The sequence below is a fragment of the Corvus cornix genome, chromosome 9 (assembly GCF_000738735.6).
Source record: "Corvus cornix cornix isolate S_Up_H32 chromosome 9, ASM73873v5, whole genome shotgun sequence".
In the NCBI taxonomy this organism is placed as follows: domain Eukaryota; kingdom Metazoa; phylum Chordata; class Aves; order Passeriformes; family Corvidae; genus Corvus; species Corvus cornix.
The window spans coordinates 17729-41187 of NC_046339.1; the positions used below are offsets into that span (position 1 = coordinate 17729).

The 23459-nt window shown below is 38.7% G+C and overlaps 1 protein-coding gene across 2 annotated transcripts; it reads left to right on the forward strand.

The window, feature by feature from the left end:
- The first annotated feature begins 20 nt into the window (after window positions 1-20).
- GYG1 (glycogenin 1) lies at window positions 21-21271 on the forward strand. 2 transcript variants are annotated; one of them, XM_010397488.4, is made up of 8 exons: window positions 21-126; window positions 3327-3462; window positions 5400-5574; window positions 5902-6064; window positions 9776-9902; window positions 13130-13349; window positions 14032-14082; window positions 14304-21271. In XM_010397488.4, the coding sequence occupies exons 1-8, from the start codon at window positions 120-122 to the stop codon at window positions 14463-14465; spliced, it is 1041 nt and encodes a 346-aa protein (XP_010395790.1). In that variant the 5' UTR covers window positions 21-119; the 3' UTR covers window positions 14466-21271. The 2 variants fall into 2 exon arrangements, with proteins under 2 accessions (XP_010395790.1, XP_010395788.1); XM_010397486.4 differs by lacking the exon at window positions 14032-14082.
- The last annotated feature ends 2188 nt before the right edge of the window (window positions 21272-23459 follow it).

The following is a 23459-nucleotide window of genomic DNA, read 5'->3' on the forward strand; positions in this document are numbered from 1 at the left end:
GCCTCCTCCCGCTGCCACAGTCGTGCCGCTCCTGGCCCCGCCCCTATATAAGGGGCGGCCTCAGCGCGGCCGCGACCGCGTTCGTCGCCTTTCCCGCAGCCGACCTGCGTTCGGGCACCATGGCAGGTCAGTGTGCGCCCGCTCGGCTCGCGCCGCCCTTCGCGAGGGCCGCGGGCCGCGCTCGCGGAGCCGCCACGCGCTCCCGGCCGCGGAATCGCGGCTGCCGTGGCTGCGCCTATTTTTAGGCAGCCGTCCCGGCGGCGAGCGGGCTCCGGCTGGTGGGGGTAGGGGCTGCCCGCGGGGAGGTCGGAGCCGTCCCGACGGGCACCGCTGTGCGGTTTGAAAGGACGCGCACGGTGCTGGCTCGCTCCGCGCCCACCTCGATGCCCTGCCCCAGCCTCCCTTCCCTAACGGGAGGGATGTAGCCAGCGTGGTGGAGAGCAGGACGGGCCGGCGGGGCCACTGTAGGGCTACAGCGGCTCACAGGGGAAAACCCAGCCTTCTCCTGAAAAGCCAGAGAGAGCTTGTGATTTCTGTGTTTTTGATACTTTGCAATGAGTAGGTCCTTATCGCCACACTACCTATGTCTCGCTTCTTTCTTCCGTGTTTTTTGTTTGTTTGTGTTTGGGTTTGTTTGTTTGTTTGTTTTTTGTTGCCTCCCCCCCCCCCAGTTTTACCTGAAGTTGTCAGCAGAGTCGGTTTCATTTTCAGGTCTGGAAGCCTGCAGGAAGTCTGCCCCCCGATGCATGTCTTGATAAGATGCTTCTGTCTCTAGGAATCCCATACTCAAAAAAAAATTCAGCTGTCCTAGCACCTAACTCAGAGAATAGGGGGAAAGGCAAGCACCTGTGAACTCTGGCTATGCCTACAAAAAACCTTCCAGGGGAATTTTTAAATGATGTGGGGCAAGCACTCCAGTAACCTCGTGCATGCCATCAAATGAAAGATCGCTCCTAGCTCAGACTTCTAGGATGGTCGTGGGTGTGTAAGGGGTAGCACAAAAACTCTAGCAAAGAGGTATTATAGCCTGTGAACTGGGCAGCCAAAGAGGTCTCTGAAGTAGCGTGGTTTTGTCTGGGTAAGTCAATTAGGAAGCTGTGCAACTGTCTCTCGTTCTATGTGGTTTTGCAGACATACGGTCACCAAGAGTTCATTATGTTTTGGGCCTAACAGTGGCTGCTGTGTAAACATAAGATTCTGTGGAGAAAGTGTTTACGGAGAGGGGAAAAGGACGAGAAGGGAGATCCACACAGCTGAAATACCTGTTGTTTAGGAAGAACGGACTAGTCTTTTGCAGATGTAACTTCCATAATAAGCAGCAGCTGGTCTTGCCCAAGTTGTAGCGTGGACTCATGTACTTATGAATGTACTTTAGAGGAGATGTGGAATAGAACATAGTTAATTCAAAACTTTGGAAAGCTATGCTGATTTAGATGATCTCCAAGCTGGCAATATTCACATCCTGTCAAGCAGTTTTAAAGTTTCCTCCTAGGGCTAGGATGCAGTAGGGGGCTGCTTTTTACTCTGTCATTAAATTGACTTTATTTCTGTAAAGACCTTTGTGTGTGAGTATTCAGTTTCAAGAAGATGAGGAGACAGAGTGGAAGTATAGCTGCTAACAGGTTAATGAAGAAAAGACCTGTCTTTCAGTGGCAAGGTCGCTTTAAGAATTAGTAACACTGCTAGGGAAAAAAAAAAAACAAGCAACACTCAGATGAATGCTGGGCACAATCCCACTTTGTCTACACTGGATTTTTAGTGAGCTGAGAGCATAGTGTCAGACTTCAATGTATTGAGTAGTAACATGCGAATTACCTAGTGAAAAACCCTGTCCTATTACGACGATGTTCGTACGACTTAAAACGTTACACACTTGCCCTTTCAAAGAAACAAAGTTGTTCTGTAGACTTGCTGAATATGAGCTAGTATAAATAGGCAGCTAAAAGTGAATTGAAACAAAATATCTTTATTCCTGGCATTATAGAAGCTTTTTTGATCTTTGTGATTGACTAATCTAAATCCCTTGGGACTAGTTGGTTTTGCTGCTAAGCAAAATAGAAGGTTTTGTAGCTGGTCTATAGATCTTGCAGACCAGGTTTGCAGAGCTTATAGGCAGTTATGGCACGTGATTTTCTGTCGTCAACTGTTAAGGGGATATTATATTAAAGAGGTATTGACGATGACTGCCTCGCAAACTTAGGAGTCACGCCAAACAACAATTTTTCTGAAAGGAGTCAGTATTTTAATCTTACTGCTAGGCTTGGTAGTAAGCCTTTAAGTGCCCAGAACTCCCGCTCTGATCTAACCTAGTTAACACCTTCTGTAAAGAAAAGAAATCAAAGTTGCTAAAATAAATTTGACTCTCGAGATTCTTAGGAAGAAACTGTTTTGTTGATAGAGTGAAAAATGGATTGCTAGAAAAGAGCATGCTTTGTAAAGTGATATAACTCTGAAAGGAGGTCTACATGAAAATAGTTAACAGTGAAGAACTTGTATAAGTTACTTGTTTGCTTTTGTCAGTCCCACTCTGGCAGTTTGAAACAACATGAAAATTGAAAGAATGCAAAGCTTGTATAATATGTCCTCAATAAGTACTATAAGGCAAAACAATCTGCCTTAAGCTATATTTAAGATACAGCTGGAGCAGAAGATTATAGTACCTCTTTTTGCTCAAAGAGTAAAAATTTTTCCTGCAAGTTTTAAATTGCTTTTTGTATTACTAGTTACTTCCCATTTAAATCTTGCATTCTTGTGACAGAGCTGCAATCATGGGTTGCAGAACAACTCATCTGCAAAATCCTGAGCTAGCAAAACTTAAAACTGTTGTCTAAGATATAATTCAATGGTTACTTTCATTTGAAAATGAAATGCAAGTTTTACACTGCTTTAGCTTCAGGGCTGCGAGCTGAACTTAGAGAAACTCTACAAAACCCTACTAACTTTAGGCCAAAAGCAAGCCCACAGACTCCAAACACTTTTAGCATATTAGTGGCCAAAGTAAGGCTCTTTAGACCTTTTGGATTGTCTCTACATTTGGCATGAATTATTTAACCTGTGGAGAAATTTGAACTGGCGTTCTCTTGCAACAGTCTTGATTTTGTGGGTCATTTTACTGCATTTTGCCATGTGTCAGGTTACCAATAGCAAATATAGCTATGCAAGTAATCTGCGTCCTTCAGTCACATAGGAAGGCCCTCTACACAGAATTTAAGGCCGCATCTTAGAGGTCTCACAGCATGACTACCTAACAATACTAGGTTTCTAATGTATCTCTCCCAGAATAAAGTAGTGGATCATGCTAACTTGACCAAGTTCATTTCTTCCAGACCAGTCCTTTGTGACTTTAGCCACAAATGACTCCTATGTGAAAGGAGCACTGGTACTTGGTTCATCCTTGCAACAGTACAGAACAACAAGGAAGCTGACTGCACTCATAACTCCTCAGGTCTCAGATCTTATGAGGTAAGGTCACTTACATACTTCAAACTGCAACACTTCCTGCTGATGTGCAGGTTGAAAAATGGAAGTTAAATTCCTTAATAGTAACCTTTAAAAACTCTGGAAGCTAAACAGCTAATTTCAGCAGCATTCAACTTATCTATACTATCTGGAGTTCTGCAAGTTCTTAAAAAATGAAACTGTTTGTTATGTTTTAGCGTGTTTTTTTTTCTTTCTTCCCTATGATGAGTTAAACAAATAGTCTGTAGTTAGAGCTCTAAACCGTGACTTGATACTGATATTTCAGCTGGGTGTTTGCTCTATTATAGTCCTACTTAGAATTCTCCAACAATGTGATATTGCCTGTGCATTTGTTAGTGCTGTGTGTATGTAGGTGGAGGTGGGAGCAGGGGATTGGTATTTATTTGTTTTGCAGAAATATTCCTGATTGAGATAATATAACACAAGCTCTCTTGAAATCTAGCAGACACCTCAAATTTTATCATGGGAGAAGAAAGCGAGCAGAACTAAAGTAGCGCCAAGTATGTCAAATCAGCAGCTCAACAGAGGCATCTAACAAGGTCACCACAGTACAACAAATGAAATTAACAGGCAACTGCTTCCTACAGCCTCCTTAGAATAGTCTCACTGTGGAGTGGACTGGCTTCTCTTTCCACATGTAAGAGGGTAAAAAAGACAAACAACAAAACAGTTAATAACTCTGGGAACTACAGATGATAGGTCAAGATTCTCTACAAGGGGAAGTTCTTCTGAAAAGAGTTACCAATATATAGAGACAAATGAGAGGTGACTCAATAAAAAAATGGAGTGACTCTCCCTGGAGTCTCCTGGCAGCTAAATGGTCTTACCAATACTAAGATGTTGCATGTAGGAACATCCATTCAAGCCTATTAGGTGAGTGTGCTCTTTTAAGATGAATCCTAAATGTCCTTATGTGCTAGTGCGAGCCAGCTAGTACTATGCCCTTAGACCAGTGATACCTAGTGGTGTAACTGGAACTTGCATTTCTTGCCCTGTCTCCACTAACAAAGTATGCCTTAAGTTCAGAAGCACTGTCCACACCAAGCTGTCAATATAAAGACTGCCTCGCAAGGCAGAGTCCTAAAATTCATTTACAAGCTCTGTGGCTCAAATTGTACTGGTAATTGCTGAGCATTCAAGAAACACTCTAGAATAGTAAGACTTTACAGACATTTCCTGTTTTAAGCAGTGTGAATGCCTTAGTCTCTTGAACTAATGGTAATGCTCTATTGATGGTAAAGCAAAGGTTGGATATCTGCCACAAAATTTCACTACACTGCCTGAAAGTTCATCACTCTTTAGTGAACATGGTACCGGTTCAAAACATTTCTGTACCCACAGCCATGACTAAGTCAGTCTTGAAAAGACTTTATGGGATAAAGAAAGTTCTAGCAGCTGGGTCTAGTCAGATGTTTCAAATGTCCCAGATGTCACAAATCTAGAACAGTGTAAGTATTGCATAAAACTGTGTTTCAGCTGTTTAGGATTCAGCTACTGTCCTACTAAAGGTAGTCTAACAGCTTCCCATTTCTTAATTGCCTGCTCAGAGTAGACTGTTAAGTTGCCAGAAATCAAAGTCTGGATGAAAAAAAAAAAAAAACAACCTTTGTGGAAAGTTTGTACTACATAGCTATGACTTACTGGATTTGATGGCAATGCCGACTAAAACTCTGTTTGTGCAAGAAAAAAATAAGCCCAAGAAACTCCTCTGGTCCCCAGAATGTGCACATTACAATCTAGAAACTTTGAGGCAGACAGGTGCACTTGTGCATTCCAACATATGCAGTCAACTCTTACTTCTTTTCAAAAAGAAATGTTGCCAGGTTCCCTGTTATTCCACTTCTCTTTACAGAATCTGTCATGTGGTCTGTTGTTGGAGTAACACTAGAACTAAATCTTGCCAATTGACTCTTCCCCAGGAGAGTGCTGGAAAGAGTCTTTGATGAAGTCATATTGGTAAATGTCTTGGATAGTGGGGATTCAGCACACCTGGCATTAATGAAAAGACCTGAGTTGGGCATCACACTAACAAAGCTTCACTGCTGGGAACTGACACAGTTTTCAAAATGTGTTTTCATGGATGCAGACACAATGGTAAGTGGCTGTGTCTCATGGTACCTCTTAAAGACCTAATATCAGAGTTGTTGGATTTTTTTTCTGTGGGTTGGTTTTTTTTTAAGAGTAGGGGTAATAGAAGCCTTTTACTAGATGGACTAGTAACAGTAAGAATGTGTGTGCCTTTTAATCTAAATTAACTGTAATGAAGTCTGTGGGGACTATTTCTGTAAAGTATCGTCTTCCATAAGATGAGCACTGATACAAGAGCTGTCTTTCACGTCTTAAGGTTGATGCCAAACTCCATTAAAATGTGATACTGCAATTCCTAACCTAAAAACATTGTTTTAACCCCTTTACAATTAGGTTTTGTCAAATATAGATGAGCTTTTTGAGAGAGAAGAGCTGTCTGCAGCACCAGATCCAGGCTGGCCCGACTGTTTTAATTCAGGAGTTTTTGTTTACCGACCTTCCATTGAAACATACAGTCAGCTGTTACAGTTTGCCACAGAGAAAGGCAGCTTTGATGGTATGTATTAATTTGTATTTCAATGTAAGTTAGACCAAAATGGTGACAGTAGTTGGGATGGCTCAGTAACTACATACATCTCATGGGGACTCTGTATGATAGAATTCTCAGTGTAACTACACAAAAATTGTGTCCTTCTCAGAAAAAGAGGCTATCGTTACGATATGTAGTAAAACTACTTTTTTCAGGCTTCGTGAAATAAAAGCTGAGTTTGGCCTCCAAATTAACAGCTGTAAGCATTAAGAGTGTAGAATCATATAACAAGAAATCATATAACAAGAAATGAAACTCTGGTACTATGCTTCAGACATTCCTAACACTCAAGGCTTGGATGTCCTATACTAACTCGAGCAGCTACAAAAAAATAGCACTGATCAACTTAAGCACAGCTTCAGAGAATCAAACATTTGAAGATACAACTATCTCTTTGTATGCTATGTGATGGCTTCCTGTCATTATAGGGTGGTGACTGTCTGTTTCCCAATATCAAGTGCATGTAGCTGTGGCTGCTTCCCGCTATAAGTCACTTGGGATCAGCCACTGTACCAGGTTTAAGCTTGAGAAGCCAAGTTCTGCCGTCCTCTAAGTCTACTAAATCTGTTACCACTGCAGTAAAAGCATATGTTACTTGGAGACTGCTATTGTTAAAGGCTTCTGAGTATCATTGTCTCCTGACATTTAATTCTGTTATGTAACTACTGTGGTACAAAACAAAATCTAACTTAAAAAACTACGGAAAACTATGTAAATAAGACCATAAGATGGAACTCTCAGATAGCAGGTAATGAGCTAGCCTGTTGACTTACCTCTCTGTACTTTGTAAAAAGTAAAATTTCCAGATGTCACTCCTAGTCTGCAGAATAATCCTTGTTACAGTAGGGACTCTTGTGTGTGGCCTTCTAAAGAATATTAGTCACAGTTGCATGCTCAATGCTATGCCATGAAAATGAGTACTGCCATGTAATGAAGGTGTGTACCTTGCTCCTGACAAGGTAGCAGTTGGTAGCTTTGTGCGTGCTCTCACATATTGGGTACAAATTGATCACCAGCTATGGCAAAATCTATAGCATAATTCTGAATTGTTGCATTCAAACAAACAAAACCTCCCACAAACACCAAAAACAAACGAACAGAAAGCCACCCCTCTCCCCCTGACCCCAAAAAGTACCATCCAACCCCTCCAAAAAGCAACCAACAAAAAAAAAAAAGCCCCAAGCGCACATCTTTGTGCAAACTGACTGATCTGTAGCTTTGGGAACATCTGAGAGTTGGTGGTTGTCTCCTTTGAGCTTTGTGCTTGACTGCTAGCAGACCAGATCTTCTAGGTTGAAGGCCCCTGTCCTTTAAAAGAGTAGAACTGCTTTTACAATATGCTGACTTGAAAGCTAAAGCCGTGCAATGGTGAAACTTCCTCTGTGTTCTAAATGCAAAGCAATTGTTGCAGCACTTTACAGCAAAAATAGTGGGTTAATTGTTTAAGTATCAAATTTCTAGAACTGCAATTTTTACTTCAGCTTCAAAATTTACCTAGTTTTTATTAAATGGTAGCAGTGATCTGAGTAACGAGACCATGGAGACCTAGACTGTCCATATAAGCTACTGCCGAGCTCAGGAACTTGGTAGGGAGAAAGGGGATTGAAAATTAAATTGACCTAGAGAGTAATAAAAGTTTCTAGGAAACTTAGTAAGAGAAACCTGTGAAGGGTCACTGCTTTTAATAGGACATAGGGATGCAAACTTAACAAGCTACCAAACTGTGTGTAGTTGAAGTCAAACTGCAAGTACCTTGTCTGCAGTAGTAGTAACTAGGGGAATGGAAGACCTTCCAGAATATTTCTTGCATGTAACAGCAGATGGGTGCCTCCTATGTAGTGCTGTTTTCCAGAAATGGCAGAATGATGGCTACTTATGTAGACATCTACTCTGTCTAAACTTCACCTTTCTGTATAATAAAGAACACGTCATGCAACTACTCTAGATACCATCTAAGAGTAGTGGATGGGAAAGAAAAGTTTGGTTTTAGAAGAAATCTGGTAGTACTGCTACCTTAAGAATGTTGCTATTGCTTAAACAATCCTCTGGCTCTTTAGCCTGGGATCCAAAATAGTTGCTTGTACTGTGTTGCTGTATTGTACCTTCATATGCATCTGTAAATACGTAGTTAGTATGAATACTGCCTGATTTTTCACCTTGTGTCTGAGATCCTGTTTACATAACCAGACTACTGAAGTCTGTTGTTGAAGTCTGAATTAGGACAGCTAGATGCTGCTTTCATTGTCTGCTTTGGCACAAATGAATGCAATCTGAAAAAAAAAAAGCCAGGTATGTACAACCTGAGCGAGAGGAAGTCCTGTAGGGTAAGTTCAATACAAAGTTGCTGCCCCTTCGGTTTTCTTATGATGGACACAACTTCTTCAAAAGTGCTTTCCTTCCTTTATGTGTTGAGAGGCAAGTCAGAGGTTTGAAATTACCAGACTGAATCTCCAGGCAGTTTCTCACTCTGCAATCTGCATGTATGCTGACAGCTGTAACAGGATACCTAGAATTTATATTTGTCAGTGTACTGCTTGTACATCTAAGTTTATGCCCAGCGTCTAGATACTGCGGTTGCAAAAAGCAAATTGTGCTCAAACAGCACTGATGGTATAAGCCTTAATACTGCCCTAAATCGAATCATAGGCCAATAAAAACCTTTTCCTGAGTCAGCAGAGACTGAGTGCTTGAGAAAAGGAAAGATTAAAATGAAATGTTGTCTACTAATACCCTAAGCTATCCATTTACCTACTCTTTAGTAATGTTACTTGTGAATGCAGTTATAGGTGAAAGAGTACAGCAAGTGAAAGCTGGAGGACTCCCTTCAATCTCCTTGAGAAGAGGAATTATTTCCATTTAAAGACTAATCGTATTCATTGCAATAAAGAATGAATGGATATAAATAAATAGGTTTTTTTCTTCTCGATCACTGCTTATAAACTAGTCTGCTCTGGCCTGTAGGCTATACTTATTTATTTTTTTAGCTAATCTACTACTGAGATACCAAACAACTTCAGACTCACTTAACCTTGTAACAACCTCTACTTGCAAGCTGAGGTGACCCCTCTGAACACAGATTATCCTCATTTAACGGTCAGTCAGGAGCTTTTTACTGCAGAACTAGGAACGCCTATTGTCTGTTAAGGGATTTGATGGAGTTTTACTAGAGTTGTCACCAAGATTAAATATGCTTTTCTTACCAGATCAGTGTGGAGGTAGATGCATCTGGGACTGCAGGCCTAACAGGCTGCTGATACCCTAGCTCCTGCAGTGAGATGATGCATCTGTAAGCATAAGTAATAAAACTGATTGTTGCCATTTGATCTTCTGAGCTACAGCTTTCCTGAAGCTGAACAGTGCTCAGTTGTACTGTTTTATTGTGGGGTTTTTTTGCTGCCTTATCCAGATTGAATTTAAGCTGTAAAAGAAACCGAATGGCAGAGTTTGTGAGCAGCAGTTAAAAGTAACCCCATATATACTATTTTGTTCTCCGCATTTTTGGAATATTCAAAGGCTGCAGGGTTTGCGGGGTTGTTCAGAAATAGAACTTTAGTGCTCTGTGCCAGACTTCTACTGGACATGGTAACTGCATTACCGACTCTTACTTAGTGAAGTGATTGAAAAAGATCCTCAAACAGCTGTCTGTTGCTTGTAGCCTATTAATGCTTTCTCTTTTAGGTGCAGATCAGGGGTTATTAAACACCTTCTTCAGCAGCTGGGCAACAACAGACATGAGTAAACATCTACCGTTTATTTATAATTTGAGCAGCACTTCTGTATATTCCTACCTTCCAGCATTTAAAGCGTAAGTTGAAAACTTCGAGAAGACTTTCAGAGCTTACATAAAGTAATTTCTTGTAACAGAATGAACAGGCACGATGTGAGCTTACACAGGTTTTATAGAAGGAATATATATAATATATATATATATTCTAGAAGGAATATATATAATAATATATATATACAATATATAATAATTTCTTCTCTTAAAAAAAAAGGTTGAATTGATGTAAGTCAAATGAATCATCTCAAGATAAATGCAGAGAGACAGCTGTACCTGTAGCTTGAACCACTCATCCCTAGTGATAACACTGAAGTTGATTTAGAGTAAGCACATTTGACAGGTCACTTGCAAAAGGAAGAACCACTCCTCCGGTATAGGATACAGTGTAGTACAGTTCTAACCAATGGCAGTCGGCTCTTTAATCAGCTTGAGCTGAACTTCAGCATGTCCCTGGTGGTATCCTTCCCACTTAGATAACTTCCCCTTTTCTCACTCAAATTACTTAGGGTATGTAACAGCCAAGAGTTACAGTTTCATGTAATCAACCTCTACCATTCAAGTAAGTGTGGTGAACAAAGACTTGTAGCAAGCTAGAATTCTCCCCTAACAGTCTTTTGAGACCTCTGTCAGTTCCTTAAGTAACAGCAAGATGGAACAAAGACTACAGCCAAGCACATTTCATTGCGTATTTCCTCTGTGATGAAGACTGTATCCTCCCTAGCTAGCAGCATTAGTTTGGCATGTCAGTAAACTGTAGGTCAGAGGCAGGGTTACTCAAAGTGTTACAATAACCCAGGAGGAAGGGGGCGGGGGAAAGAAGGAAAGCTGAAGTGTTACACAGAAACTCTTTATCTATTATGAGCTGCAGAAGTTGGGGGCAAGGGGGAAGGGAAAGTGCCAATTGCATAAAAACAATCTGATCTCTGAATGACATCAGGTTACTAGTGTCTAAAGCAGCAGCTAGCATAAGCAGGGCTTGCTGGCTCAAGATCAAACTATGTCTTGTGATCAGAATACTATTTGGAATCTTGTCATGCTAAAAGTGGAACACTTATTTAAAGAAATATATGCAAGCCTCAGAATGACTAAGTAGCTGGATAGCATTCGATAAACTAACATCTATTGTAAAGTATGTCCTCTTTCCATGGCTGGCTGTTAGTCACATGACCTTAATTTTACAAATTACTTTGTTGCCATGGAAGACTAATTGGATCTGGGAGCTCCTGACAAAAATTCCCTTCAACTAATTGAATCAGCTGCTTAACTGAATTCACCAGACCTTCAAAAGTAGAATGCTGACAGTGCAGCCCTTGCAAGTAAAATTCCCTGCTCAATAGGTGGAACAAGTTCCCTTGGTTAGATCAGCAGCTTACACTCCTGATAATCAGTGGTTGGAATATAGTGAAATTTAAACCTACTGACAGCAATAGCTAAGTTTTTTGCAGCTTTGTACAGCGAGACTAGATTTCACAGCAGTCTCAGTAATCCTTTTCCCAAAGGAAAATGCCAATTCATGACAAATGCTCTCTAACTTCAAAACATTGATGAAGGACTTTTCTGGGAGATGGGGAAAGACAGATTAGTTGCTGAGGCCAGTGTGGACATAAAGCTTCCTAACAGTTGAGTTTAAATGTCAAAATCAAATATTGCAGATCCAGAAAGTATCTAGAAGGCAGATACTGAAAACATTGTAGAAGCTTGGCATCTGTTGTTCTGACCGTAAGTGGACAAGATACCAAGAGTATACTTCTCCATTTGTAACAAGTGTCACATGATACTTCTTACGCATTCTATTCTCTAGCTTAAATACCCTTGATTTTTGAACCATAAGTTTCTTCAGAACAGCAGCAGCCTCAGATGAAGAAAACTCAGGTTGCTTAGTACTGTGACAGCTAATAAAACTAAGGTAGTTCCCTTCTGCTCAGTCTTTACTTTTGGGGTTTAAAGTTAAAGCCCTGTAACTGACCTCTTGAAGACACTTTTTAGCACGGAGTTAATGCAAATACTTGGCCTTTCGCACACACGTAAGTCTTCATTCTGCAATAAGATCAGTTATATTCAAAACATTGAACATGAACATTGAAATACAGTCAAGAACCTTAAAATAGTATGAAACCCACACCCCCACCCACAAGCATACTCAGTTTGAATATTCTATGGCTTTTGAAACACCCCTGTATTGTCTCCATATGTAAAACTCTTTAGTGCCTGAGTCCCACTCAAAATGATCTGCATCTGATTAATAAAATGTTAGACAAGCTACTTTGACATTACTCTCCATTTCATCATATTATGTTGAGAAGAAAGCCTAATGTGATACAAACTGAACTAGGTGAGATAGTCACTGGTAGTAGAGAGACTGGTATTGCTTGTTCACAAAACTGAATCAAGCTGAAACCTAGTTCTGGAACTGTAGGAGAATGAAATGAATGTTGTGTCTTTCAGTGTCAAGTTCTTTACTTGAGAAGAGGTGCATCTTGGCTATACTTCTAATACCAAAGAACATATTGATAACAGTTGGGACAAAGCTGGAAGTCCATATTGAAAATGGAGTTTAAATGGTTTCAAAAAGAAAAAAAAAACAAACCAACCCACCACCAAATCCATGCATGGCTGCCCTAAGGTTATTTAGGAAATAAGGGTTAAGTAAGGGCTAAGTCTAGCAAGACCCTGCTGCACCAAGATCAGGAGTCTTCTGAAATGCCTTGGTTACACAAAGTTATTATTTTGCAGGGACACGGTCTTCTTGCAGCAGAGCCAGCCAATGATCCATTTCTACAGGGCTATAAACTGAAAGGTTTAACTGTTAACACTGACCCTTCTCCATATAATACTTGTAATGCTTAACTCTCTGGCTTGCTGACTTTGGAGTAGAATCTTTTTCACTTTTAAAACCAGTTCCGATTGCAACGGCTGCTTGAGACTGCTCTCTCCTGAGCTATGGACATCACCCTAAAGGCTTGAGTTGTCTGTAAGTATTTAAATAGCCCAGACCGCTAGGTTTTGGCTGTATTCTGACTAGTGTAATGTAGAATTCAGTTTGCATTGTTTCTGTTGTATCGCAATGCTTTCAGTCCCAATAGGCATTGGCAGTTCAATCATTTAGCATTTAGCCTCCTAAATATATTCATATTTCTGTTTTCTGGACAAATAAGAAATAGCAGGTTAGAAGAAATTATGTCTGCCAGTCAAAACTCATTTTCTAGACACATGTACAAACTGGCTTCTAAAATTTTTCTGTCCAACAGGTTTGGTGCAAATACTAAGGTCGTGCATTTCCTGGGAAGCACAAAGCCATGGAACTATACATATGACTCCAGAACAAAAAGCATAAAAGGCAATATGGACGACCCAAAAATAGTTCACCCAGAATTCCTCAACATGTGGTGGGATACCTACATAGCTGATGTTTTACCATTACTAGAACAGCACGGAATTGTTAAAGAAATTACTACAGGGGCAAACATGGTACGTGCTCTAATAATCTTGTACATCCATGCCTAAGTATGGATGACAGGTTATTTACCATTGCATCAATTTCCCTTCCCTCTGTCCATCTCAAAGCATGGGTGTTGTTTAGTTTGTGGGATACGCAGGGTATTTTAGTTTTGTCCTTTTAAGCTTGGAATAAATAATACTACAAAAGAGAAGCATGCTAGACAGGTCTTGGACATAGCTGTATGCTTGCCTAAAACAAACTCTGTAGGTAGCTAATGTTGCACCAGATATTGTACTGTAGTAACTTCTCCGATGTACTAATTTCTTTAATGTATACAGAGAAGGGCCTAACTCTCAGTGTGTTGCAGCTAATAAGGTTCTCAAGCAGAAGAACCCCGGTTCAGCATGCAAATATGTACATACACATCTTGCATGGTGAATCATATTTAGGTAAGCCTAAGATAACTAGAGAATCAATACTTAACATAAACAGGCAGTGATGAATGCCAATACTTTTTAAAACCGAAGTAACGCTTCTAACTCTAGTTCTCATTCACAGAATTTAGTAGCCTGCATCTGACTGCAGACTTCTTAGTCTTAGCTTAGTGCATGGGCCAGTTTAAGTTCTCAGCCTTTCTAAGACCAAAGTTACTGATCTCTTAAGATGTGCTTCTCTTGGTAATCTTGCATCTTTCTAACAAACTATTTGCAGCTATCGGGCTTGGTCTATACTCTGGCTTTCTCTTGTGGCTTCTGTAGAGAGGTATGAAGAACTTAAACTTTACTTTTTTTCTTTTTTTTCTCCCCTGCTAACTTCTGTAACTCTGCTTTGTTATTTTGCTAGGAAAGCTGCACAATCCCTTCCCATTGGCACTGCTTGCTACTGTGCATGATAGCAGCTACTTTCTTGTCCCATTTTATGGCCTGTTGCTTGCTTTAGCTGTACAAAGTACTTGTATATTTTTACTCTGCTTTTCCTTTTAGGCAGAAGTTACAGAGGCAGTGTCCCACGTATCAGTATCACCACTATTACCAACTGAATCTTCAGAAGAACGCAAGGAGCGGTGGGAACAGGGCCAAGCTGACTATATGGGAGTGGATTCCTTTGACAACATCAAGAAGAAACTTGATACCTACCTGCAGTAGAAATGCCTGTCTCAAACAGTGGTGATGCAAGGACTTGTTCCAGAACTAACAGCTAGAAAGGTATAGATGGTGGTCAGTTACACTTGCTAGTAGCTTGAGGAAAAACTTCTTGGCTGAAGGCCTCTGCAGTGCTACAGATGAAGACTGAGCAAAAGCTAGGAAGCAGAATCCTTGGGCCACCTATTACTGCCCAATTTCCAATTCTCCCTACTAGATAAAACCAGGTATTTTCAGCTTAAAATTTCTTCTGTTTTGATCAATTGGCTCAACATATTCTTTAAACTGGGTTTGTTACCTCACCTCATTAAGGTGATTAGCATTGATTCCTTTGCTTGCTGTTCTAGATGTAAAATCTAATTCATGGGATTGCTCATACACTGGAGTGGTAGCCATTCTGCTTTACCATAAATGTATTAATGACACTGGGATACATACAGTTGTAACAGTAATAGCACTGCTTTGCTCTTCCAGTCACAATTGCACTGAAATTTTGACCAGGTTCTTACGCACAGTGCCTGCAGCATGGCAGAATGCGTTTTTCAGTTCTGTATACTATGGGACTAGTAAACTGAGTTTTATCTGTTCCTTGCAATGTTGCACTTGATACAAAAATAAAAAGTTGTCATGCATTTCTGTCTTCCCTAAACTCTTGAGCAATTAAGAAAAAGGGAGCTCCAAAGTAGTCTAACTAAAATATTTAACAGGTATAAATAACCCTTAAGCTTTGCTAATGCTACTCAAGCTCTCATTAGAAAATGTCCAGCTTTTAGTTCGTAATTATTTAGAAGTACTTAGTAATTTGCCAGGGAGCTGTTTAGGGCCAATCCCTTTATTAGCTTGCCATAAATAGAGGACAGGGCACTGGAGGAAGTGCCTGCTGAAGCTGCTTGCATTAGTAACTTGAAGTTTGGGAAGAAGATATCTTTCTTTCAAATGACTAAAGAAACATCATCCCTAATGTGAGCCCTGTATGGTGAACTTAGTCTTAAACACAACAGTGATCCTACTTTGGCAAAGAGGGATTACATAGCTGCTTAAGTAACTTAACTGCACCTACGCTGATAAGGAAAACTACTCTTTCCATGTGTAAAGAGAGTAAAAGAAAGTGCTTTTTTTGCCACACTCAGGCTACATGTATTCCGAAACACATGGAAAAGCAGTAAAAATAAAGCGTGCTGATGACAGAGATTGGCTGTCATCTGTACTAAGGTGTAGATCTGTCCTTCAGCCAAAAGTCTAAACAGAACAAAACTAGTGTTCTTTGACAGCTATACCCTGCACTAATCCAGAAACACTAAGAAAATATTACTTCATTATTTCCTAATAAAGGAGGATTTTGGCTGGAATCTAGTGATGGTGCTAAACCTTTAGCCTAGAGATAAAATAAACAATCAACAAGCTATCACCATTTGCTGGTAAAGCAGAAGACATAATATGAGTATAAGGGTTAGTCTGTTTTAACTGTTTTCACTGCTTAATTGCTCTAAGATTTAGTTGGTCACCATTTAGGAAAAATGCTAGAAGATGAGGTCCAAACCAGAGTAGCTTGTAGCTACTTAAAAGAACATAGTATCTCCTAGTTGTAACTAGCCCTTTCCTGTATGGGTTTTTCTTTTGCTGTGTTTTTGTTTTTTGTTTGTTTTTTTTTTTTTTAACAGATAAATTTGAAGTTGTGTGAAAGCAGGAGGGATTACTAGTTACAGTCTGTAATGACAAAAGTATACTTTATCAAACAAATATTGGAGAGTTCTGCATACTCACAGAATACTCTATGGAAAATGGTAAAATACTCTCTTTAAGCTAAACAGTCTAAATTTTCTTCCCCTTGTCTGTATTCATACTTGAGAATAGGCACGTTACTTCTTTTTAAGCTTAGTTGGAGAGAACCAAATATAAAAGTATGATACTTATTACCTGCCTGAAAATTTGGTTTAGCATGTAAGTTTTGTTACGTTAATACAATAAGATAAGGAGAGATGCTGAATAAGATGAAAACCGGCATGTTTTTGGTTAACAAATACAGTTAGTGAAGAAAGATAACCTGTGAAAATCATTCTGTCGTAGCCTCTGTAACTCATACTATGATCAAGTATATATGATCACAGCCTCAGGAAAGCAAAAGGTATGACATCTATACCAAATTCTATGCAGCTTATTTTCAATAAAATGACCTTTTATGTCATTATTTGCAACTATTTCCTTCACAATTGCTGCAGGCAGCTTTTGCAGAAAAACAGAGATCCCTTTTTATTCCTTGCAATAGCATCACTTGATACATCAGGCAGTTTTCTACTCTAATCTGAAGGTACTCAAAGCAGCACTATACTCTAAACATCATTATTCAGAAGAACCACAGCGCTGCTGAGATTGCAACTCAAATATTGGAACTTCATTTGCCTTTATGAAGCCTGTAATCTAAGGTGTTCCTTAAATGGTGACAGCTCAGCAACCCTTAAAAGCTTAAGAAGCATTTTTTCCATATACATCTTTATTTTATGTATGGGGGGTGGGGGGAAAGAAACAAAAAACAAAACCAAAAACCCCCAAACAAACAAAACCCAACCAAAACCAGAATGATAGACTACTAACTCAATATTTGGAATTAAAAATAATTCCAAAAGCTAACTTCTAGAACATGCTGTTCAAACTCCACGAAAGAGAATGCCAAAAGCCAAAGACTACTTACAGATCATGAAAAGCAGAAAAAAAAAGGCCAAACAGCCAGAACACCAAGGTGTTTAACCACCCGACTTACTGAACAGCTCCATCAAATCAGACAGGACTTTTCTGTGCTCAGCTTTTACCTCTTTTCTCTCAGATACATTAATGGCTTTCTTAGGAGAGACCATGCAGTGTAGTATTACCTTCAGTAAGTTTTATATGGCTTTGGAACATGGAAATCATCATCTAATAGACAAAAAAATACTAGTAACTGCTTTCAGTTGTTTTCATAATCATACTAAGCCATTTTGCAAAGTATCACCATATTTTCACACAAGTAATGATGCAGCTTGACTAGTTGTAGAAATGGTTCTCTTGCCTGTGAAATTTTTACTTGTAAAATGGAAATAACAAAAAAACCCCAAATCTGTCCTTTGTAATTGCAAATTATTTTTCCAGCTTATCGTTTAATATCAAAATCTGAACCAGAAAAACGCAAAAAAAGTTTAACTCACATAAACTCTATGCAAAAAAAACCAAACAAACAAACAAACAAAAAAAAAACCCAAACAAAAAAAAAAAAACCAACCCAAAAAAACCCCACTCAAAACCCAACTTCAGTCAGGTTTAGCTCTGTTTTCTTGTTCTTTTTCAACTTTCCAGTGACAATCAGATACTGGGGTTCATGCTGTCTTCCATCGTTCGTGTCCTTGTAATTCTTTCTCTAACAGACTTAAAGTATGCCTCTCTCCATAGCTAAGGTGCTGGCTCTCCAAAAACTGCATCAGTTTGTTAGTTGGCTTGTTTTTAATTCCTTTCTCACTCCTTTCATTAGCTCACTTTCTCCAAATAGTAGACATCTTCCCTCTATTTCTCAATCCTTTTCCATTACTTATGTTTGCAATTCATCTTATAATCAGCAGGCTGATATTCTCAGACATAAGAGGTGAAAGGCTTTACAAGCTTTGCAGACTCCATTTCTCTGCTGCCAAGTACACTTCCCAAATCTAGACAGGACCTAAATATAGCAATCTCTGCCTCCAGTTCAAAACCTGAGCATCATAGTGAAGGGAGCAGGATGTTAGGTGAACACATATCAGAAGACCACAATCAAATGGAAAGAAAGGAACAGACAAGAATATTCAACTAATACTCAACTGAGATTCTTCAGTGCTGTTTTTTACTCAGTGGGACATGAACAAGTGTAGTTTACCAAATTCTTCCTCCGTAAATCAAGCAGCATGCAGATCAGCATTCCATTAAGACATATGTATGGCAGTGAAAAACATGCCATTTTTCCACTACAAGAGGAAAAGCAGTACAGGAAAACTGTTGGAAAGCTGGCAGCTATAAAATAATTTGTTTGTTTTAATTTATTTTACAAGGACTAACTCATTCACTGACACATGAGTGGATTAGAGTCTACTTTGCATATAGCACAGTCTTATTGTTCAAAGTGTCTACTGAAATTGCTAGATAGCATGCTGTCAATACATGCCTATGATTATAGTATTTTATCAAAAAAACCTTTACTTTTACAAAATCATTGGAGTTCTGTTAAGTAAAACATTAAAAGAAAATGTTTCGCAAATTTAAGTACTTCCTTTTTACTAATTCCTGGGGAGTAATCAACAGAGGAACTCCCTCCTGCACCTGTGTACTATTCAGAAATAGTAAAAATACTTTAAAATTTTGAATTAAATTCCATCTTTGGACATAGCCTGCAAAAATAAGAATTCCTTACAAAGTGTCACTGACCACCTTTTCTGAAACAATCAGTCCAGATGATCTGTTTGTTTATCAGGCAATACTAAGATAGAAACATGAAACTAATTCATTTATAGAGGGTTTTGTCTGAAGGAGAAGACACATTATTTACCTTTTACTACCTTGTCACCTCTAAAATGAGATTAAATACGTGCAAGTTAGAATGCAGGAATACGCATTTTGGTTTTGTGGGGTTTTTTTGTGTTGTTACGCATTGTACTAACAAGCAGCCTTTTGAAGAAATGAACACTGGAAAAATTTCAGGAGTTTGTGTGCTTCTAAATTAACATTTAGGAGCAAATTAGTTTTTTATCACTTATTTGAGGCATTTATATTTTGAACACAAAGACAGCAAAACTGAAAAAATATTTTTTTGGGATGCATAACTTGAAGAGAAGTATTATCCAAAATATTAAATATGTTTATGCAAAATAACACAGGCTCAAGGTATAAATCAATCACAGCCTTAATTTCGTTAAATCCCAAAACACTGAAATGAAGATGTTATCTTTCTCTAAATAAAAGTTTAGGATGAGAAATTTAGGTGTTTTGGAAAAAAAATGCTAGGGAGCTGAGTAGCCTAAGTACAGTTACATTATTTAGCTATTACTTTGTAAACACAAAGAAAAGGGATGTAAAGCAGTTGGACAAAAAGATTTGGTATTTTAATTTTTTTTGTGCTTTTTGTGTTTTAAACATTTATTGGAAGGATTTCTATCTCTTCTTTGCTACTTTTATTAGAAGAGAACCTGTCTTCAATTTCTGTGATGAATATTAATGAGGCAGGCTAGCTGCACTTACACAGCTAAACAAGTTGCTACGACAATAACAAAAGTGTTCTACATATCTCCAGGATAATGAGCTGTAATAGCCAGGCTAACCAACAGCTGTGCTACCCCATTTGAGTCATTCCAAATGGCTCAACAGAGACATTTAATTTCTAGTATTAAAATCCAAACCACACTTCAACAGTCACTCCACAATTTATTTTTACTGGTGAGACTGTGATGGCACTATTTTTAAAATACAGTAAAGCTTCTTGGAAAATAATTATTTATTCATAACCAGAAAACTGTTGGGATCATCTTTCAACTCCCCTTAGTAATAACAGCATTAGGCTTCTGACCCAGCCTGCAACACCTGTCAAAACACTGGTCTTCTGCAGTGGGGTTCCAAGCTATTAGTAGCAACAATGAACAAGTTAAATAACCTCCCTTCAAAACATAGTAATAGTGCACACGGAATCACAAAGCAGATATTGTACCATCACCTCTTGAACAAATGTTGCTTGCAGATTAATTACTTCCAAACTAATGTCTTACTCTTTAAGTATCCTGCTATAAAGATAGCTTTGAGAACTTCGGGTTATATATTCATAACAAGCAGGAACTTCAGGTAAATGCTTTAAAAACAGAGTTTGTCAGGAATCTAGGAGACATCAAAACAATCCTGTTATTTTAATTCTGAAACAAACACTGCATAATACTAACTGCCTCCGTACCTGATGGCAAAATCGAAATCAGCTGGACACAGGCAGTTACTTAACAGTAAACTGAACTGTTAAGAAAGCCCACGTATGCTTTCATTAGTATACACAATAATCACCATGTTAGGTAAACAAGAAACTTTGCTGAATGCAAATCGATAGTGTAGCTGTTACTACTTATACTTTGGATGTAACATTAAATATAAGGATCTATAAAATGCCAAGTTTGTGCTCTGCATTTTTCCAGCATGTTTTATCTATCTAGAGGTACAGTCCTACTAGTTCTCAGAGAATAGATACTTAAGTCTACATAAACTGTAATAATGTCCTGTCTCTGATAAGTCTCGTGCAGTGGGCTCTCCTTGTCATGTCACCCACATACTGCAAGTTGTCTAAGAATTCTTCTAAGGACTCATTTTAGATTCTAAGAACCTCTGATGCCTACACACACTCAGAGACATCAAGCAGCAAGATAAAAGCCAAACAAGTCTTGTTTCTCCAATCTATGGTAGTAAGCAAAAGAGCAACAAATTATGTATTTGTCACTGCAAGATGAACATTCCTGGCAAGCTATATATGGCAAACTGTTCTAATATTAATCTCACTGTATGAGAACAACATGGTGTCTGGAGGAAAGATGTAGCCCAAACATACAGAAGTGTATTCCATTCTACTTTTGCTGTAGTCAAGAAAGACTGAAGTGTACTACTTTCACTCTTCTCTCATCAGTCCAGCACAGGAAAAGTGAATTGCAGTACTTGTATGATTTCTGCAGTATCTCATACAAAGGATACTGTATTTTACATTGGAAAATATTAAAAAGCCTAAGCCGTAGAGAAACATCTGTATACTTGTGATACTCTCACATTAAAGGTTTGTATTTCTTCCTAAAGGTGAGAATTCTGCATCTATGATTGTATTTAAACAAACAAAATTTTAATGGGGTGGGGGGCGGGGGGGGCAGAGGGAGAAAGTAATCTATGGTTGGATAAATATTCCTCCCTTGCACTGTGGTATTACACCTCTCAGAGAAGGAATGCAGACCTCCAAGCTACAGTTCTACAATAAATCCACAGAATTTGAAAAACTGGTTGCTCCACTGGTATTTCTGCTTCTTAAATCCTATTATCGCTGCTAGTGCACTTCAAGGAATGCTAATGCATGACTGAATCTCATTCGGCACTGATTATTCAAGTAGTAAAGGGTCACGTGGGCCCACTGCTCCTCCATCAAATACATATAGTCAACCACTGCCCCTTGGGATGGTTACCCTCACAGGATGGCTACCAGCAGGATGAGAAGATGCTGTTCAGTGGTGTATAAAGGCTGCAATTATATTTGGCCCAGGGTTGTTACGTATAACTATTAACTGTAGATGACTCGGTGTTAACAATGCTTAGCTTATTTTCTTAGAACTGCTTGCCACAATACAATGAATTCATTATACCTCATTCATTATTTTCAGAGATTAAAATTCTCTTGTGGTTTCTACAAGTATTCAGAGAATTGTTAAAAAAAAAAAAAAGCAGCAGTCAGACTCGATGGCATTATGGTAGTGTAGATCCCTTCCAACTAAACGGGTCAATGCAGTACATACACAGACAATATTTCTGAACATGCATTGTGATTCACGAAAAAATTCTTTCATGGCAATTTCTCCATACTCTTACTCATACTTAATTTCTTTCATGTATTAAATAAATAGCTTTTGTCTTCATACTGTCAATATCACTGACCTGATGTCCAGGCTAGTACCTTTCCTTTACTATTGGTGGTGACAGATGTCCAAGTCCAAAGCTAAACTATCATTTTGTTTCTTTCAAGTGCAGAATTTGTTTCAGTTTCCAACTGCCAAAAAACTTGGACATTACAGCAGAGGAGTAAACGGGGGGAAGGCAGGAAGTGAATAGAAAAAGCTTGATGTTGTACAGTGACACAGCACATGAACCAATTTTGCTAAGAATACCATTTTGCTATCAATAAAGGTAATTTGCATTTTTATTCCTTACAAATAATTTTGCATCTCTGAGTGCTTTAATGAAAGGAAAAACTTTCTAAATTTAGGTATTACTAGTCTCCCATGACCACAAAAGGTAACCTCAGATGAATGTCTTAATTTATAAATAAATTCTCAACAATAACAGAAGAGACTAGAGCAGACAAGCACTACATTAAATATATACTGTTCCTCAAATTCCACTTAATGGCTTTTGAAGTCCATAAACAACAAATAGGAAACCTCATTCAAAAGTATCAGGAAGAAAGAAAGGTATGAAGAAGGAACAGATAGCATATGCTACACTGTAAAGTGAAGTACTACGACTCTGTTAGTAGTACTACTAGCATTCTTTCCACTCACAGTAAATAAATGGACAGCACAAAAATACAGTGTTGAAACAAGAAGATGCTAGGGAAAAAAATGAAGAAAAGTCCTATTTGCCTTTTAACAGATACTTGTCAGTGTCATTCATTCTCAGATGGGCTTTCCTTCTGCCTCTTAGGAAAACACCAAAGAAGCTTCACCTAGATTAAGCCATATCATTATGAACAACCCATTACTCATGGGACCCATTAAAAACACTCGGAAAGCTGCTGTCAGATTTAATCCAACTCCACCCGCTTTCACAGACAAAAGCATTATAGTTCAGGACCCTGCTTGGTTGCTTTGGAAACAACAAATTGCTTCCATTCTTTTTTTCTGTGCCACTGATCCATCCAAATGAGTAAAGGCAAACCCCGATTCTCTAAAGAGAAAGTAAAAATGTTCAATTTAACAATCCATTTTCAGTGACAACAGGAAATAAATACATTAAAAGCCTAACCTCTGCTTTGGAATGTGTATTTAAAATTCTGTTTCCTTTAAGAGGTCTTTCTAAAACACCATAAAAACACGTTTATTGAAAATAACATCAATTCTACTTACTTCAAGGGGTTTTCTATCAGTGACAAGAAAGTTGTAAGCTGAGAAACAACCAGACATTTAGCTGCTGGACTATCCCTCCGTAGTTCTACTGAAGCATGCATAAGTGCGTTTATCCAAAATCAAATAAAGCATTTATCCAAAATGAACTTATTCTGAC

Excerpts from the sequence above, each read along its gene's own strand:
- GYG1 (XM_010397488.4), top strand. Across the intron at positions 3,463-5,399 it reads CAGGTCTCAGATCTTATGAG|GAGAGTGCTGGAAAGAGTCT; the intron begins GTAAGGTCACTT and ends ACTCTTCCCCAG. Across the intron at positions 6,065-9,775 it reads AGAGAAAGGCAGCTTTGATG|GTGCAGATCAGGGGTTATTA; the intron begins GTATGTATTAAT and ends TTTCTCTTTTAG.